The sequence below is a fragment of the Strongylocentrotus purpuratus genome, unplaced genomic scaffold, assembly GCF_000002235.5.
Source record: "Strongylocentrotus purpuratus isolate Spur 01 unplaced genomic scaffold, Spur_5.0 spur5_scaffold_8, whole genome shotgun sequence".
NCBI lineage: Eukaryota > Metazoa > Echinodermata > Echinoidea > Camarodonta > Strongylocentrotidae > Strongylocentrotus > Strongylocentrotus purpuratus.
Window position 1 is genome coordinate 10,687,416 of NW_022145614.1, and position 18,835 is coordinate 10,706,250.

The 18,835-nt window shown below is 39.7% G+C and overlaps 1 protein-coding gene across 1 annotated transcript in view; it reads left to right on the plus strand.

Annotated features, from left to right (window-relative positions):
• Positions 1-17,968, plus strand: part of LOC577193 (NACHT domain- and WD repeat-containing protein 1) — a 36,980-nt gene extending 19,012 nt beyond the window's left edge. Inside the window, exons 3-12 of the mRNA XM_777437.5 lie at positions 2,567-2,769; positions 3,229-3,487; positions 4,451-4,614; positions 5,029-5,251; positions 6,765-7,105; positions 7,939-8,145; positions 9,168-10,913; positions 11,726-11,910; positions 12,538-12,662; positions 13,484-17,968. Of these exons, the coding sequence (XP_782530.3) occupies positions 2,567-2,769; positions 3,229-3,487; positions 4,451-4,614; positions 5,029-5,251; positions 6,765-7,105; positions 7,939-8,145; positions 9,168-10,913; positions 11,726-11,910; positions 12,538-12,662; positions 13,484-13,701 (3,671 nt within the window). The 3' untranslated portion in view covers positions 13,702-17,968. The remainder of the gene's footprint in view (positions 1-2,566; positions 2,770-3,228; positions 3,488-4,450; positions 4,615-5,028; positions 5,252-6,764; positions 7,106-7,938; positions 8,146-9,167; positions 10,914-11,725; positions 11,911-12,537; positions 12,663-13,483) is intronic.
• The last annotated feature ends 867 nt before the right edge of the window (positions 17,969-18,835 follow it).

Below are 18,835 nucleotides of genomic sequence, written 5' to 3' on the forward strand. Positions count from 1 at the left end.
CACCACATTAAATATTGATTACCGGTAATGTAGTAATTAATTAATTAACTGAGAAACAAGTGATTTGTCTTTTTATTGCAAGAAGATGACATAGTGCAATTATTGGAAGCCAATTCATTTGATTGAAGGAAACAAAATTTTAGAATATACAACTGTACATGTACACATACTTTAAACCAGAAAATAAAAAGGCGAATAGTTGCGTATTTTAACGTGCCACTATTGAATTTTGTTTGAGAAAATTATCTTAGTTGTCATTAAATGGTTTTGTGAAGGAGTATCAAACTGGGATGAAAACGTCCTGAGCCTGAGGCTCATCTGCCTCGTATGACTGCACGTACGTAGACAAGATGTAAATGTCAAGTTTAAATTGCAGTGTATTAGCAGAGCGTGCATGCGTGCGTGAATGGAGGTTGTTCATTACGATACGTGATGTAGGTGCATTATACTGCGTTAATCATGCAAGAGACCGATGAAAAGACGGGCGGGCAGTGGTGGTCGAGTCTGGCTTTGGCCTGGCCTGCTCTTTGTACGGAATGGATTCTGCAGTCCTGAGAGTTATTAGATTTGCTTACGTATTCTCTGAGCTTGAGATTAGATTTTTGGTTATTAGGTTTGGAATGGAATCAATGAATCATGGTATTACAGTGACGTATGCTAGCTAGGAGAGATGGAATTTAACCCATGTACATGTACTTTTCTAATGTGCATTCCACATGTATGTTCTTCAATCTTCAGGTACATGACATTAATTATAGTATGATGTGGTTGACCAAAGCTCCCAGTTATTTTAAAGAATATTAGGAAATGTGATATTCGATCCATTATTTCTCATATTCTACACAAATTCATTCAGTTCAGTAATTACTAAATGGACTGCAAAGTTTTTTTACTACAACTTGGTGCAACTAGACAATATATCATCAAATAATTTCAGAGATATAGAGATCTCTAAATTCAATGTCGGATTGGAATGTGCTGCCTTTCAAGAAACAGTCACAAAAAGTGATCAATTAAATATACGATTATTGCACATTTTGCAAAGCAAAATATCATAAAATCAGTTGGTACCACTTTTTACTTGCCATGTTGATGACATGTGCTCTCAAAATTAAGATTTTCAGACCCTTGTCAGTAAGTTCATATTTTTTTGGAACGGACGCAAAAGGCTGCAAAATTTGCTGATCTTTTGTCAATTTTTTCATAATTTCACACTCTTGTCTCTTGGTAATTTTAGATTCCTCTTTCCATTCGTGGTATCAGATTTTTTGAAATTTTACTGATTGCTTGCGCGACTATGGTCACACCACCATACTTCCCTACCTTGTGCTCAGTCTATGAGAATGTCTTGTATAGCCACATACAGAATCGTATCTAGCTATTATACAATAACTTAGTAACTCAATAACGAACCAGGGTCCTACTCTAGTCTGAATGGTGCATCATACAAAAATTGTATAAATGGGCGGGGCTTATCGTGAACGATGCTGATGATTGGCCAGTTGTCATTCAGTTGACCTATTAAAAACTAGTTTATTTATATGACGTTTCCCTAATGATGTTGTTATCCAGTCTACTCTGTATGCTCCTTTCACTATCGGTATAAGATGATTCTTTATACTACGTTTTTATACGAGTTTCACATACATTTCCTTTACTCTAGACAAGCTATTAGATGTAGATGCCTTCTAGTAGTTCTGCTACACTGTACATCTAATGAGTAAAAGGAAAATTGTTTAACTTGTCGGATGTAATTCAAGATATTCAAAGAAAAGAGAATTATTTTTGGTAGAATTCAATTAATAACCAGTAGAATGTTATGATTTCAATTTTCCTCCCTCATTAAAAATCTTTCATTTGATTAAACCTTCACAAAATCAAATTAGACCTTTATTGTGATGCAAATACAGTGAAAAAAATACACGGGGGCTCGGGGCGAATTAGCCCCCGAAATGCCTAAAAGAGCCCCCGAAAATCAGAAAAGAGCCCCAGTAAATTTGCATAGAGTTCAATGCAAAACAAATTTTAGAATGTTATTTTCATGCAGGCAAGGTTGAAAAGTAGCCCCCGAAAAATAAATATTATTTTTTTCCCTGTGCAAATAGCCTCTACTACCCTCTAGTTATCCAGTTGGCTGAATTTCTCTTGAAGTGCTAGTTACAGAGAATTAGTCTTCACGCCTGAAGGCTGAATTCCCTAAGAAAATTCAATATTCTCCAATGGAGTTACTAATGAGCAATTATGGCTAATTCACACAAGACACAGGTAACCATAGCAATTTTTGTTCATGTATTGTAAATTGATGGCAAGTTGGGATGAAAAAGTGGTTACATGTATGTGCTACAAAGGTCCTTCACGTATTCATTCTTTATGCATCATAAGATACCGAAATGCGAAGTTTGTTTTGCTTTATATGACTGTTATATTGAGAAAAATATGCAGAAAACTTAAGGCAGTTTCAAACAGCCAATGGCACTGTTAGGTGTAAGAATGAATCTTGTAATGTTAAATGAGAAAGTTCAACTCACTTGATATAAATTGTTTTTATTTGTTGCGTGTTCTTTAGACTCTGAAGTGGAGCGGAGTGCACTGATGGAGAAGATCTACCCCGGGCTGAGGGAGTACTGCGCTAGCAAGGGTTACGAGTTTGATGTCGTCGATCTCCACTGGGGCATCTGGGATTCCAGGATACGAGACGAGAGATTCTTAGACCAGTGCTTCAATGAGATCAGGAACTGCCAAAACCTTTCAACCGGACCCAACTTCATTGTAAGTTATGATTCTTTTAAAGCACCTTAAAGCCCAACTGCAGTACTTGTAGCTACTTGCTCCCTCTATATAGCAAACAATGCCTAAGCGGTGCTGGTTGGTCCCCATGATCCTCTTTTTCTTATTCTAATTGAGAGCTGAGTTGATGAGATAACCACCTGTCAGTGACCACGCTGTGTGGTCTAATTTCTCCTGGCCAAACTAGTACAAGTGAGCTTTAAGATATATTTATACACTTAAAGACACATTGTAGTTTTATGTGCGCAGTGTGGCAATTCTCTTGTACTGGACGTGGTATCATTATGAATGAATGAGTTAAAAACTCTTGCACGCAGTGAAAGTTACTGGCGTACCTTGCAGTTACATGAGCTTGCCTTCAAGTTTTGAATTCATAATTGTATTGCCTTTTGAGCTATTGTTCTTATCCCGATTATCCTTTTTTTGATTGTTCCTATCTAGTCTTTCCTGAATCAGAAGTATGAGAGATGCACGGCCCCATTCCGGATCCTAGCATCGGCCTACGAACGTCTTTTGAAGAAGGTTGACGTAGAAGACGACAAGGCCGTTCTCTCCCGATGCTACCAGCTGGACTCTAATGCCACGCCCCCGGTCTATGTCTACCAGGATGCGGAGGGGGGCAGGGAGACCCAGGAGAAGGTGCACAAGATTCTGAGCAGCTGCTGGGGCAAGGAGGAGAAGGAGATGTACATGGCATCAAGTGAGTGAAATGGACAAAGTGATGATGCTGAGGTTGTTGATGATGATGATGATGACAATGACGCTGACGACGATGACGATGACGAGGACGACTATGATGATGATTATGATGATGATGATGATGACGACGACAACGATGTTGTCCATGATGATGATGATGATGATGATGATGGTGATGGTGATGATGTTGTTGATGATGATGACGACGGTGATGAAGACGATGAAGACGATGACGATAATGACAATGAGGATGCCGATGGGGATGATGATGATGATGATGATGACGACAACGATGTTGTCGATGATGCTTTTGATGATGATGATGATGATGATGGTGATGGTGATGATGTTGTTGATGATGATGATGACGGTGATGAAGACGATGACGATAATGACAATGAGGATGCCGATGGGGATGATGATAATGATGACGATGATGATAATGATGACATGATAAAGTGAAGGGTGAGAAAGATGTTAGAAGTGATATGGAGAAAGAGATTGACATGGTATTTTAGTGAGTAATGAATGTGATCCTGTAAACCCTGATTCTGACGATGATAGTGAAAATGAAGGTTTTGATGATTAGGAACATAACGAGGCTGATGAAGATGATTTTAATATCGATGATGGTGTTGTAATTGTTGATGACTATTTGGATGATGAGGAGGAGGAAGGAGAGGATGAGGATGACCCTTAAAGCCCCACTGCACTACTTATAGCTACTTGCGCCATCTATATAGCAAACGATGCCTGATCGGTGACCATTGGTCCCCATGGTCCCCTTTTTCTTATGTTAATTGAGAGCTGACTTAATGAGATAACCACCTGTCAGTGACCATGCAGGGAGGTCTCATTCCTCCTGGCCAAACTAGTGCGGGGGGCTTTAAAGGAGCAATTAAGATATTATAGCATCCATTGTTTATTGCAACGATAACAAATAATTTGTCCTTTACTTATTCAGTGCTGGAGATGGAGGTAGAGAAAGGAGTCTTCAGCCCTGAGAGTTCAAGCGATAGCATCATGTGGGCGCATCGAGTCTTCAAGGGCATGGATACCAATGACTCGTCAGCATCCAATTACCTTGATCTGGTGCAGACAGAGGACGGTAGAGAAATCGATAACGAGGTAAGAGATCCTCCCGACAGATTTCCTGTAGAATAAAGAAGAGGATTTTGCTGAAAGAAGTTGAAGATGGCCTGATGAAAACAAACAAATAATTCGCTTGCAGTGGAGTGCAAAGAATCTGTCGATTCTGACCTACTACATATTGAATTTTTTTATTATCTTGGTTCCAGCTCCTTTTTCGTCTGATTAAAGTTAAACAAATAGCTTTGAGGTTTAAATGACCTGAGTGGTAAACAACCGCAAATCTTTGAATATTATTGTGAAATTCATTTTTGAAGTAATTGAATCCAAATGCCAGGGTAATAGTATATCTATAAAGCGCTTAGAAACATTTGCATTAAGCCCTATATAAAAGAGGAATATAATTATTATTATTATTATTATTTCGAACAATCTCCTGTCTTGCCTCACCAGTCCTCGGAGCAGCTTGCCCAGCTGACCAAGCGTCTCCACACCAAGGTCAACGAGGGTAACTACATGCCCTTTGAGGTCAACTGGGGTCCCAAGGGGCTGGATCCTGATGGTGTCTCCACCCATTCTCAGTACCTGGAGAACTTCTGCTCCCAGGTCCACACCGTGGTCAAGGAGCTCATCGACCGGGCCATCGCTGAGAGGCAGGAGGAGGTCAAAGCCACACGTGAGTAGTCAAGTCTTTTGGAGAAGGAATTCCTTTACTACAGGTCCGAATTGAGGGTAGTTCAGTCAAACCTGCTTTAGTGACCACCTGTCTACAAGGACCACATTTTTTGTTTCCCTTGAAAATGGTTTCTCATTGAAACATGTACTAAAGGAGCCTGTCTACAAAGACCACCTGTCTACAAAGACCACTTTTTTAGTTTCCCTTGGGTGGTCGCTGTAGACAGGTTTGACTGTATAGCCTTGCATCATCCTAAGTGATGGGTTGATGGGTCCAAAGCGGCCTTGCAAGTTCAAAGTATGTATCGGTCAAAATTGAATGAAATATGGCCTTCATCTAAAGGGCATGTTTAGATCGAATGTAATAATTAAGCTTGACATCGAGGTATAAGCTCAAAGAACTTTTGTAGTTGAGATTTACTAAGCAGTACATGGCACTCCTTCTATAGCATCCATACAACAGATGTATCTCTGTTGTAGTGCATGCCTGACATGTCACCACAAGGTGGAGCTATTAACTTATAGACTTGTATTCAACTGAAGCTTGAGATAAATCATTACAAGGACCAATGCCACTTTGCATATCAAGAGTATGTTTCAACATTAATTATGCTTGTCTGTATCCCTGTATGGGAAATTTGCATTAGGTATATTTGTTGTCTGAATTTCTTTTTTGCTGTGGTAACAGCACCAAGGAATTTCACGCACTGGTGAGATCCATGCGTGAATCCTTGAGCAATTTTCTGTTAAATTTCTGTTAATACAAAATTGTGCAATTGTGTACTCTGCTGTCAATAGAAAACCCAAAATATTTACTTCATACTTGACTTTCTTTTGCAACTAATGCTTCTATCTGCAGTGGCATCAAATATATCTGCTGTAGATAATACCCAATTTCCTTCCTTGCAATTAGCCTTTTTTCTTTACTGGAGTATAACATTTCGATTGCTGCAAATCCTCAAATTTTGACAGGTGCTTTTATAAGAGTATGTCTCCTGGTGCTTCATGAGTGCCTGGTGTTAAATAACTCAGAGGGAGGTAAATGTAGCTAAATCAAGTCAAAATACAGAATGATACATGTTTGTTGAATTACTGTTCGAAAGTGTAAATAAAGCACAAGAAGCCTAGTGAAAATGAATGTCAAATGGGGGAAAAAAATGGGAAAAAAATAAGAAATGATCAAGTCTCTTTTGATATAAAATTGCTTGCCAAGAAACAGCATATACTGTATCAATTATGTTTTTCAAAAATCATATTACAGTACAGTCCTCCATATTGTTAGCTTTTAAAAGCTGGTAATTCTGGTGGTAATTCTGGTGGTAATTTATACATACTTCAAGATGTACACAACATGCGAAGAAGCAGAATTCAAATATGTTAGTCAACTCTTTACCCTAAACCTACGATAAAACTGTTAGATTGGCCGATACCTGTAAGCATGCATTGCTTTATACTCCCTTGATAAAGTAATTGTACTGCCCAACTAATACGTTACATCGCTCTTTGCTTCTCAGGAATTCATCGTCGTCTGCACGCAGAGCTCCAGCAGCACACCGTCCTCTGCCAGAAGCACGTGGAAACATTCCAGGGATGTAGCGCCCTCACGAGCCAGATCAGCAGCTACCTGAGCAGCGAGGACAACGTCCCTCTGGTCCTGCACGGCTGCACGGGCTGCGGCAAGTCTGCCCTCGCGGCCATGACGGCCAAGATGGCCGAGCAGGTCCTGCCCAACAGCGCCTGCGTGCTCAGGTTCGTAGGGTCGTCTCCGGAGTCGTCCACCCCCAACCAGGTCTTCAGGAGCGTGTGTGAACAGATCGCATACCTGTACGGAGAGCATATATCCATCGGAGCAAGGGTAAGCAACAGGACATTCAAGTAAGACTGTTTGGGTGTAATGTAAATAATGATAATAATATTCCGCTTTTATATAGCGCCCAATACATGGATACAACGATGTACCTAAGTGGTCAAGTGTATTTGTCCATGGAGAATATACATGTACATATGCTGTTACACTTTAGTATCACTCACCTTTCTCCCTCTCTCTCATTTGTCTTGAAAGTAAATCCTGCAGATCTAATTGTGCAGTCTGATTTATAAATAGATCGGTAGAGCATACTTTTAAACTAGATGTTAACATGTTATTCACAATTCTATGAGGTGCATGCTGTACAACATATTTACTTTTATTTTCTACTATTTTTATTACTCATAAGTGAAAAATCACTTGATGTGACCACTGACAATATTATTTTTTCAATATGACATGCAGACACAGAGATACCAAATTCCATAATAAACTTAATGGTGCATGAGCTTGTCCTAGGACGTGTCTACCAAATAGATGGAAGTGTCGTAGTCGAGTGGTTTAAGCACTTGACTTGAAATTCAAAGGCCGTGGTTCGATCCCCCACACAGCAGTAATGTCCTTTGGCAAGGCATTAATCTATATTTGCCACTCACGACCCAGGTGAGGTAAATGGGTACCTAGCAGGAATTAATTCCTTGAAATGCTGGAGCGCTCTAATGGCAGCTAGGGGTAATAATAAATATGCCTGGGAATAGAATTTCTACATAGACGGCACTATAGAAATGCCTATTATTATTATTATTATTTCGTGATGATTCATATTATAAGGGCATTGGTCATGAATAATCTTGTTAAATCTTGCATGCTTGCTTCCTCAGGGTCTCAAGAGGCTTCATAAAGACCTTGCCCAGCTGCTGAAGAAGGTGACCGCACAGCGCCCTCTAGTGGTGGTGATTGACGGCTTGGATCAGTTCAGTGACAACGAAGCAGAAGCTCTCAGTGCTATCCCCAAGACCCTGGCACCGTCGGTCAAGATGGTGCTGACCACCAGGGGCAAGGACTCTGAAGGCTTCACCAAACTTCAGGTTTGTAATGATGATTTCACCCTCTTTGTATTGATGCTGAGAGACAGAAGGACATTAAAGACAAATAGTAGGAGGCTCTCATGGGGAATTAAACACAGTTCCGGTGTTTACCAAATAACAGGTGTTATCAATCACGAGGACCAGCCTTCAGTTTTATGACCAACAGGCCTTATTTAATGCTTTGCATTTTCCTCTCATTCCCCCATTTGGTAAAGTCATTATCTTACGTTCCCCTCACCTGAAGACTCTCCAAGAGACTAGGGGAATTTCTTGATAGAACTATGGGTATGCTGTGTGCAGACTTGTACACCCGTCAATGGTATTTATTCCTTGAAACGCAGCGTGCGTAACAACTGCACTGCTAAAGCCAGGGTAATTATGCTGCATTATTGTAGAGCGCTTAGAGACTTCTGATAAAGTAAGTGTTAGGCGCTATATAAGCACTATAATTATAATTATTTCCACCAAGTCTGGTGTCAGCGAATTATACAGATATTTTACACAGTCTTAACACCCTTCTGCTTCTCAGCACAGGGTTCAAATGTGTAATATCATCATCATTCTCTCTTTGTACTTGTACAATGTTGAAGAGGCACGATGGCTCAGTGGTAGAGCAGTGGTCTCGTAAATGGGAGGTCCCAGTTTCGCAACCAAGTCAATGCGCTTGTGCCCTTTGGTAATGCATTAGTCCTCATTACCAAGTCCCTCTTAAAGGAGTGAAACCCATGCTTTCTTAGCAGTCAGGTTTTAAAAAAAAACACAGATAAACAAACAATGTTTGTATTTTTAAAATGATTTCCTTGTGCTACTGCTCTGTCTGAAGATGATGCTTATCGTTGAAATACATTTGTTCCAGATATTGTTTATATTGAAGTAGACTTCGGGAGCAGGAAGTTTTGGATGGAAAATTTCTGTGAATTAAAGGCTGTTAGTCTTGTTGTGACATCTTTCATAACTGCTTTTTTACTGACTGTTACAATATGTTTTGCATTATAGTTTATTCTTATGTTTGGATTTTGCAGAATCATCTGAAGGATAGTGCCCAATTCATTGAGATACCTCCACTAGCCAACGATGAAGCTGCCAAACTAAGCGAATCACTTCTCAAGAGTCATCGAAGAACACTGTCAGATGATCAGTACAGCATGTTACAGGATGCCATAGCTGCCTGCCCGCACCCCCTCTACATCAGGCTAGCATGCCAAGCAGCTTGTACATGGCACAGCTACGACCCACCGTCGGCTACAAAGCTGGGTGAGGATGTGTTGTCGCAATTTGGAATGCATCTTGAAACAATGGAGAAGCGTTATGGCAAGATGGCCGTCGCCCGGTCCCTCGGCTACATGACGATAGCCAGGGACGGCCTCTCCGATGCGGAGATGAACGATATACTGTCGTGTGATGAGGCTGTGTTGAATGAACTATATGCACAGAGGACACAAGTGTTGAGACGGGTGCCAAGTTTATTATGGGTAGCGCTCTGTCAAGAGCTGGGTCCGTCTTTACAGGAGTGTGACGTTAACGGACGGTACTTAAGAAGTTGGGGTCACTCTTGTTTTAGGGAAGTGGTAACCAAGCAATATTTATCCAATGATAAAGATCGAGTGCAGCTTCATATGACCATCCAAGACTACTTCCAGGATAAATGGGCAAAGGGCAAGAAGAAGCCTTACGTGGGTGAGGGTGGAATTGAAATGGTCATGGACAGGCTTGTGTTGACCCAGCCCAACGAGTTTGGCAAACTGGACAATCTACGGAAGTTCAGAGAAGTCAGCTACCATGTATTCCACACTGGAGACAAGAAATTTGTGGACAAGTATGTATGGGACATTGACTGGCTGGTGAAAAAACTAACCTGTTGTGATGTGTACGATGTACTAGAGGATGTGCGGTTGGCACAGACGAGAGATCCATCAAGTCAGGACCTACAACTGATGGAAGAGTTCCTGCAGCTGTCTGCATATGCGTTGTCATGCTCAGGTTCGCAGCTTTTCACTCAGCTCATGCAGAGACTGGACAAATCCATTGAAAAGAATAAGAGTAAGCATCCCCACATGAGTAAGCTGCTCCAAGTTGCCAACAACCCCTCTCACATTAGTTTCTTTCCCTCCACGTCGTGTCTCCTCAAGGTCAGTGATGCCAAGGATGACGCCCTGGATGAAGAAGACAGCGAGAAGTCCAAGGAACCCTCGCTGACCCAGCTCTTCAAGGTCAAGTCCCAACCATGGTATATGGTGTCCGTGTCCCCAGAAGAAGGGGAGGTGATCGTATGGGATGTGGTCACCCAGAAACCTGTCAGAACGTTGAAGGGTCTTGACAGGCCCCGCGATATCTGCTTCATCGAAGCTCACCGCATCGTTGTCTTGTGCAATCGAGAGCTCAAGATATATAACCTTGACACAGGAAACTTTGAGACCAAGCTCTTGGGCATCATGAATCAGAAGATGCCTTTCTTCGCTCTGCATGACAAGGACCACGTGGTGGCGCTCTCCCGAAACCGCATGTATGTCAATATCATCAACGTCGCGACCGGATCTATCAGTATCACCTTCAAGGCTGGTGAGGATAGGTTCCTGAACAGCCTGTTGGTCAGTGCCAACGGTCAGAGGTGCGTCTGTGGAGATGAGACCCAGAAGCCTAGTCCTCTGTTGGTTTGGGATCTCAATGCCAGGAAACTCATCCATGACTTCAGGATCCAGCAGCATGAGTTTGTGACCCGAATGGCAGCCATCTCTAATGATGGTCACTATGTCGTCTCCGTCATCAAGGTAAGCAAACCGGTGAAAAACTGCTGAATGGCAGGAATTTATTCCTTGAAATGCTGGAGCGCTGCAATGGCAGCTAGGCTAAAGCCGGGGTAATAGTAAATGCGCCTCAGAATAGAATTTCTAGATGGACGGCGCTATAGAAATACCTATTATTATTAATGTATGGTATTTACCTACAAGTACCTCCTTCTCCAGAAAATTATCATCCCCAGAACAGTTGACCTGACATTTGCTCAGGGCTTTATTTCGTCAAAGATATAAGTGAAGGTTAGGGTAGCAACTGGATTTGGGTTAGATTTTAAGTTAGCTCTAGGGATAGTGTTTGGTTTGGGGTCAAAGTTATGAATTATTGCACAAAATTGATAAAAGAGCAATTGTCATAGAAGCTTGTGTCCATAGAACCCCTAGAAAACCATGATGCCACTAATACTTGAATACATTAATATCACTGGCAGTCCAAGGTATTTTACCTGTATTTTAAACGCACGCAATATAATTCTGCTGTATTGTCATTATGTTACTGATTTATTTACTATGTTTTGTAATACTATTTTACATGTACATATATATTCATTTCTGTACTTTTGTAAATTGACCCTTTCAGCCTTGTGCTGCTGGTCGATCATTATATACGAATAACTTTAAAAAAAAAAAAATAATAATATTCTAAGTTTAGTAGGCCTAATGAATCTTATCGGTTGACAGCCCTACTTAAAATTTAATCAGACCAAATAGCAAGGGAATGACAATTACAGCAAATAATCACTACCTTGGTCTTCATTTACACCTCAAATTTTCCTTCACACATGCAGGAGTTGGAAGACCCAACACGTAACTTTGTCATCGTGTATGACCTCCAGAGCGGTCAGCTCTTTAAGAAATGGAAACCACCGGTCAACACGACCTGTGTGGCCATCTCTTCTGAGGGAATGTGTGTGGTCAACGGATGTGAGGACTCTACCATTCTGGTCTGGGACCTGGCTTCAGGGTCAATGAAGTAAGTCCATTTTCTTGAGGGGGGTTGGGGGGGGGGGGGGGTGGTTGTTGTGTTGGTTATCAACAAGCTTTACATGAAAATTACAAACTGGGATGATATGGATACAGAAAGAAACTAAGAGTAGATAAAGTCAGAAACTGCTCTTCTGATTTAACTTTTTTTACAGTTATTTTCTTTTCTTTGTAGATTTTTATTAATTGCATCTTTCCCCTTCAAATCATGAATCCACCCTGGAGCTGAGTTACACATAAATTATTAAAGCCACACTGTACTACTTGTAGCTACTTGCTCCCTCTATATAGAAAACTTCCCCAATCGGTGACCATTGGTCCCCCATGATCCTCTTTTTCTTATGTTAATTGAGAGCTAAGTTGATGAGATTACCACCTGTCCAGTGACCTTGCATGATGATCTAATCCCTCCTATAAACTAGTACAAATGTTCTTTAATAGAGAAATTGAATAGCGGAGGGGTAACAATTAAAACAACATTACTTGTTTAGTCGAAAGATGTCTATAGAGGACAGAAAATCAGTTTTGTAGAAGCCTTACATCTACAGTACTCGTCATCCATTTTGAGAAGTTTCTTCCAATGACTAAGATGTTTGTTCTTTCTTTTACTCTCAAGGTACTCTTTGGAGGGACACACCCATCCGGTAGATAGGCTTTACCTCTCAGACAATGGAACAGTCTGCCTCACATATGATTCCACACATCAGGACCGTACCATCAGAGCCTGGGATCTCCAAAAAGGTAATGGTGCTGTCCCAGACAGAAATGCTATAACAATAGTTGGCAAGAGCCTTTTTGTGGAGAGTCATGAACACACTGAAATCAAACAATTTCTTTCTACAGATTCATTCAAAAGAAGATACATTCAAATGTATTCCCCTTCGCAATCACGTGTAACATCTATTGTATTCCTATAAACAGTGTTTCCTTTGTAGTATTCTTTGGCATTTAAAGGATTTACCGCATTTGTTTAGAAGCATTAATGGTGCATAACAAAGCCCCTTGATGGCTGTTCTTATTTGTCTGTAGCTGTGTGGAGTCACAATTATAATTCCAGTCAAAATCACTAGATACATAAGTTAGAAGCATGGGTAAAATTGAAAGCAAAGAAATGTTAAGAGACATGATGGCTCGGTGGTTGGAGCATAGATCTTATAACCAGGAAGTCCTTGATTCAACACCAAGTTAATGTTATGATATCCTCTTGGAAGACATTGATCCTCATTTACCAAGTGCTTCGAGTAGGACTTTTTGAGTAGGACTTGAATCACGAACCATGTGATCCACAGTCTGGTCACGTATTCACTAGACTACGACACCTGTACATTAAAGTTCTACAGTCAAACCTGCTTTAGTGACCACCTGTCTACAACAAGCACATTTTTTGTTTCCCTTGAAAATGGTTTCTCATTGAAACATGTACTAAAGAAACCTGTCTTCAAAGACCACCTTTAGTGTTTCCTTTGGGCGGTCGCTGTAGACAGGTTTGACTGTATATATCCTTAAAATCTTTATCTTAGAGCAGCATTTCAAAATGTGTCTTCTCTATTTACTTTCTGCAGGCATGTGTCTGGCTGCCTTCACACCGGACAAGCCAATCAGCTGCTGCCAGATATCTGCAGATGGTACGTGCGCCGTGATTGGCCTGCAGGGAGAGAGGGAGATCGTGTCTCTGTGGATACGCTCAAAAGGCTCGGCTCCGATACCCAAGGATGCAGGAGCCTTTGGCGACCCCGCCCGCAAGGGGGAGGAATTTGATGTCAATGTCCCGCAGAGTTAATGAGACTAGAAACCTATAGGTCGTAGATATTGATCGAAGTATGCAGCGTTAGGAACTTGAAGCTGGAAGAAGACGGGACAGTTAGAACATTGATGAAAACATCTTGTCTCCAATTTCACTATGGGAATGGTATTCCTTTTTTGAAATTTCTTCACTGCAATTTCATTATCAAAATTTCGTTATTGGAATTTCATGATTGAAATATCATAATTTGAAATTTATTGATTTTGGGGATACAAATTTCATTATTTGAATTTCATTATTTAAAATTCATCATTGAAATTCATTATTTGAATTTCATCATTGAATTTCAGAATTTGAAATTCATTATTTGAATTTCATCATTGAATTTCATTATTGGACTTTCATTATTTGAATTTCATTATTGGACTTTCATTATTTGAATTTCAAATTGGAGTTTCATTATTGGAATGATATTTTGCGACGTCAATAATCTCAAAAACATCAGCTTTTGTCATTGACGGACTACTGTTGCCACCCAGCATTTAATGCATTTTTAGGTGAAAGGAATGTTGTGTAGAGAATGAAGTGAGTGAATCAGGGGTTTTGGCACTCTTTAGGTGAGGCATAACTAGAACAGTAGATATGTGAACCTTTAACAAGAAAGAGAGAGACGTGAAGAAAAAGAAGCCACAGCTGTGTGAACATGTAAAGTGGACATTCAAATAATGTTTATGTTTATGTAAGAATTTTGCAACGAAACTGCCAAATGTATAAGATCTTAATCATAGGACAATAATCATGGATGGTTAAATACTAAGGATTATAAAAGCAAACAATTAAGTTTTATCTCTTTTGCAAAGAAATAAATCTGAATTTTGATATATTTATCATATAAAGCCGATCATGACAGGTTGTAATTGATAATCATGGGTTTAAGAAGCCTGGTAACTGTGTCCGGCAATTACTGAGACATACATGGAAATGTGTATTACATTAATGTCCTCATGGTTGTTATCATAGCGATATGTTACGATCATTTGTGAAAAATAAAATCATTGTGAAGATATAGTTAAACATAGATTATGTCTTATTCCATCCAAGAAATTAACTTGTTTAGATGGTCAGTCTTCATTTATAAGGACAGTTTGTAAGCCTTCAAAGGCATATATCTTGGTCATCATTATTCTTTTCATCAACATCATTACATTATTTTATAACAGTTACAGATCTTACTGGTCTGATTGTTGCAAATGAAGAAAAGGGGGCTTGAATTAAATTGGTGATACAGGCAAACCTGCTTTAGTGACCCCCTGTCTATAAAGACCACTTTTTGTGTTTTTCCCTTGGGCGGTCACTATAGACAGGTTTGACTGTATATCATATGAAAGGAGGTTGAAGCAAAGACTGCTACATATTGTACGTTTGGTAAGCGGATGTTAACATCAGAAGCTTCATTAAAAAGAGCTCCTTTTTTATATATATCCAGAAACTTTTGAGTAAAGTTGGTTTATGCCATCAATTGAATTCATACCTAGGTGAGATGTGTATTGGAACAAGATGACGATAAGAAAACAAAAACAGGAAGATGAATCTAAGACACACATGGAAACTGAACTTGCAGGGTATTAAATAAAGTCATGGATTCTCTCTGATTGTACATATTTCTGTGTGGTAGTCTTGACAATGACTTTGTTGTCAATGACCTTGACAACGACCTCGTCATGACCTTGTCAAGTATGTTGTTATTACTTGCATTGTTTAAATGACGTATGTTACATGTGTGTGCGTGTCGCGGCTTTCTGCCAGTGCTCAACCCCCATTCTCTTGTTGACCTGTATACTTTGCACAAATAATTATTAGAGGGTGGACAGAGGGAGGGAGAGAGAGAGAGAGATATATAACAAATAATAATAACCTTAATATCTTAACATAATGTCAACACAGTGTGATATCATCTTGAGTAGACTTCAAGAGTTTTAAGGCAGCTTTGTCTACAAAAAAGGTCACATTTATTCTTTGATACTTTTGGTAAATAGGACCTAAAATTGTGCTGGATAAAATGTAGAACAAGCTCAAAGCGTTTTTTGTAATAGGTTTTGGTATGTGGAGGTTCTCAGTCAGTTGCGTTGCTATAAGTAGTATTTAGAATAGTTCCATAAACAAATGGGCATTATACGCAGTCTCACCATGCGATTGTAACCGCTAAATTTGTGGCATTTTAAAGCTATCGCAAAACCTCCCTATACAGTGCGGTTGCATCAACTGCTTTATTGTGTATCTTGAACTCTAAACTTTAGAATATTTTGCAAATATATCTACATGTAAGGTTACATTTTCCATTTTTTGAGAAGATCGTTCTTACCTCTCATTCCCTTGTTGTCCCGGAAAAAGTTTACAAAGGATTGGGCCTCGTTTAAAAAAACTTGTCGTCAAAACTTGCCGTTCTTGAACAAATGAGCCCCCAGTCAATCAAATTCAGTGATTTCATTAGCTTATATAAGTCGATGATTATAGTGACTTGTTATTGATACCAAGTTTCATAAAACTGGACCCTGGTCCGTCTCACTGCCTCAGATATGATCTTCGTCTACTTGAAAGTTTTAATATTATCACTAAATTGCTGCATTATCATGAACTCAGGTGGCAGAAAGTGCATCATGTGAAATCAACCATAAATACATTTACAAAAGAAGAAGAATTGTCGATTCCAAGCTGTACCCACTCTCTTATATGTGCTCTGGACCCTGTCATTATTGAGAGTACGTGTTTATCAAGCCTTCTAGGGGAAAATATAAGCTTCGATGATTACTCTGCTTTTGGTTTAGTGGTTCATTCACTGGACTCTCAATCCAAGGGCCCAGGGTTCAAATCCCAACCTAGGACTAAGGTCTGTTGTCAAGACATCAATCCACCTGTACATGGGTAAAAATATGTTGTTGGATTTAGATACCACGCATTTATTTCCTCAATCAAGTCTGCAAAGCAGCTTTAATACTATACTGGGAGGATATTTCAACATAACTGTACCGATTTTCTTTGAAGTTTTTCCTGTTGTTAAAAAATAGAGCTGAACAAAATGTAGGGATTAAAGTTTGTTGATAATAGGGGTGTTGGCGTGTTGCCCATTTTTGTTGTTCTTCAAATATTTGTGTTAACTCTATCGATAGTATTTATGAAACTCCTTTGTATAGGAAGATACGGGAGAGCGTCGCATCCATACATTAATCAGACCAGGAGGAAGAAATGCCTTTTTGCCCTGGTTAACTTAGTTTTTAATTGTATCATTTTGTCATCTAGAACCTCAAACCCGTGTGTGCTTATATTTGATGTTAAAGTTGTTCAGTGTGCCCTCCAACTACCGGTATTACTAACAGTTATTTTAAGCCTCCCTCTCTCTCTCTCCTCTCCCTCTCTCTCTCTCTCTTTCTCTCTTCGACTCTCTCCTTTCTTTCCCCCTCTCTCTCTTTCTTTCCTTCTTTCTCTCTCCTTCCCCCTCTCTCTCTTCCTTTATCATCACTCTATCCTTTTCTATTTCCATACTTGCTTGTTTTCTATGGCAGTATAAGACGAAATTAAATATTGTGTGCATGTGAGTGCATTTATATGATATGGAAATCATAGTTATTGTGAAAGTGATACTTGGTAACTTTCCAAATGATGTGTATACTTCAGGTCTTGTAATACATGTGCTCAACTTATTCATTACGATCACCGTCGTCAAACGAAGAGTTGCCAATAAGAGAATAAGCTTGGCGGAGACGAAAAACAAAATCGATGATGGTTTATTTATATTGTTACGACTGTAAATATCTGCAAATATTTGAAGAACATTCTGTTAGGATGTGATGGAGAGATGCCGAGAGCTGCGGTCCTCACCAGTTATCTTTTGAAATTCATGGGAATCGGGGGGAGGATTATTGTGTGTTTGTTGAAATGTAGATATTTAGGTTCTCCTCTTGATGTTATAATGTACAGGCTGACTACGATGAAGTGTGACTTCCCTTGTCGATCCTAACATGTAGAAAGAAACGACAGGGAGTCTGTGTGGAGATAGAGGGCGCTGTTCTCTCCCTCATATTTCTTTTCTATTTTGCTGTGTTTAATATGCAATAGATGTCGATTGTCGAGATTGAATATCAAGCTTCTGTTGAACCCGTGAAGTCAAGTATCGTTGCGCTCTCTCGGCGGGCGCAAAGCGAACGACCGTGTGACGTGTAGAGTAGTAGGCCTGCGTATGGACAACATTTAAGCTGATTTTGATATATTATGAATAAACTTCAGACAGGTACGAAGGTCACCTATATGAAGCCGTGTGGATGTTTTACTCTTTTGGATGTTATCATTATAGGTGATCAGAGATTTGAGTACTAGATAATCTGACATGATAGACTGTGTGATGTAGTGATTTGAAAACAGCTTCATACAGCGAAAAAACTTTTTTCTTTTAAATTTACTTATATCGTCATGACTACCAAGGAATGTGCTTATAATAATGTATAATATTGTGACTTTTTATTTTTTCCTTCAAAGGGGAATATCATAAATTATACTTGTAGGTATACTGGAGTAATTTGGTGTATGAAGTCTGTGAAAATCAACCTATATGTTTCTAGCAATGTATGTATGGAGCTGTCCAGTAGTATATGTGCTAAATGATCATATAGGCTTACCGCCCGTCTCAGTTGCTGGGAGGGGGGGGGGGGGGGGGGGGGGGGGGGGGGGGGGGGGGGGGGATAAGGAATTTATACCGCCCCAAAAAGTGGTCATCAGTGCTAATGGTATCAAAAATTCTATAGATAAGGGAATATGCGTTGGAATATACGATATGGATCTTTCTCAATTTCTATGGTGGATTATATTCCAAAAATAGTTATTTTTTGGGGTTTCAAACCGTTGGTGTTGATTCCAAGTATACTTTCATAAAGCTTGGAATCCTATGCCCTATGCACTGAATATAATGCATGTTTGGGGTAAATTTGTGTTTGGTCTCTAGCAAAGTATAAAACTTGTTTGAATATGCAAAAGTTAATTGACATTACTGAAATAAGCAGGAATATTAAAGACAAAAATATGTATTCAAACTCGTATTATGGGCTAGACTACAGTCCTGTGTTTTTGAATTCTTGTCGGCAATGAATGTGCTTGCAGGGAGTGTATACAAGGTATAGAC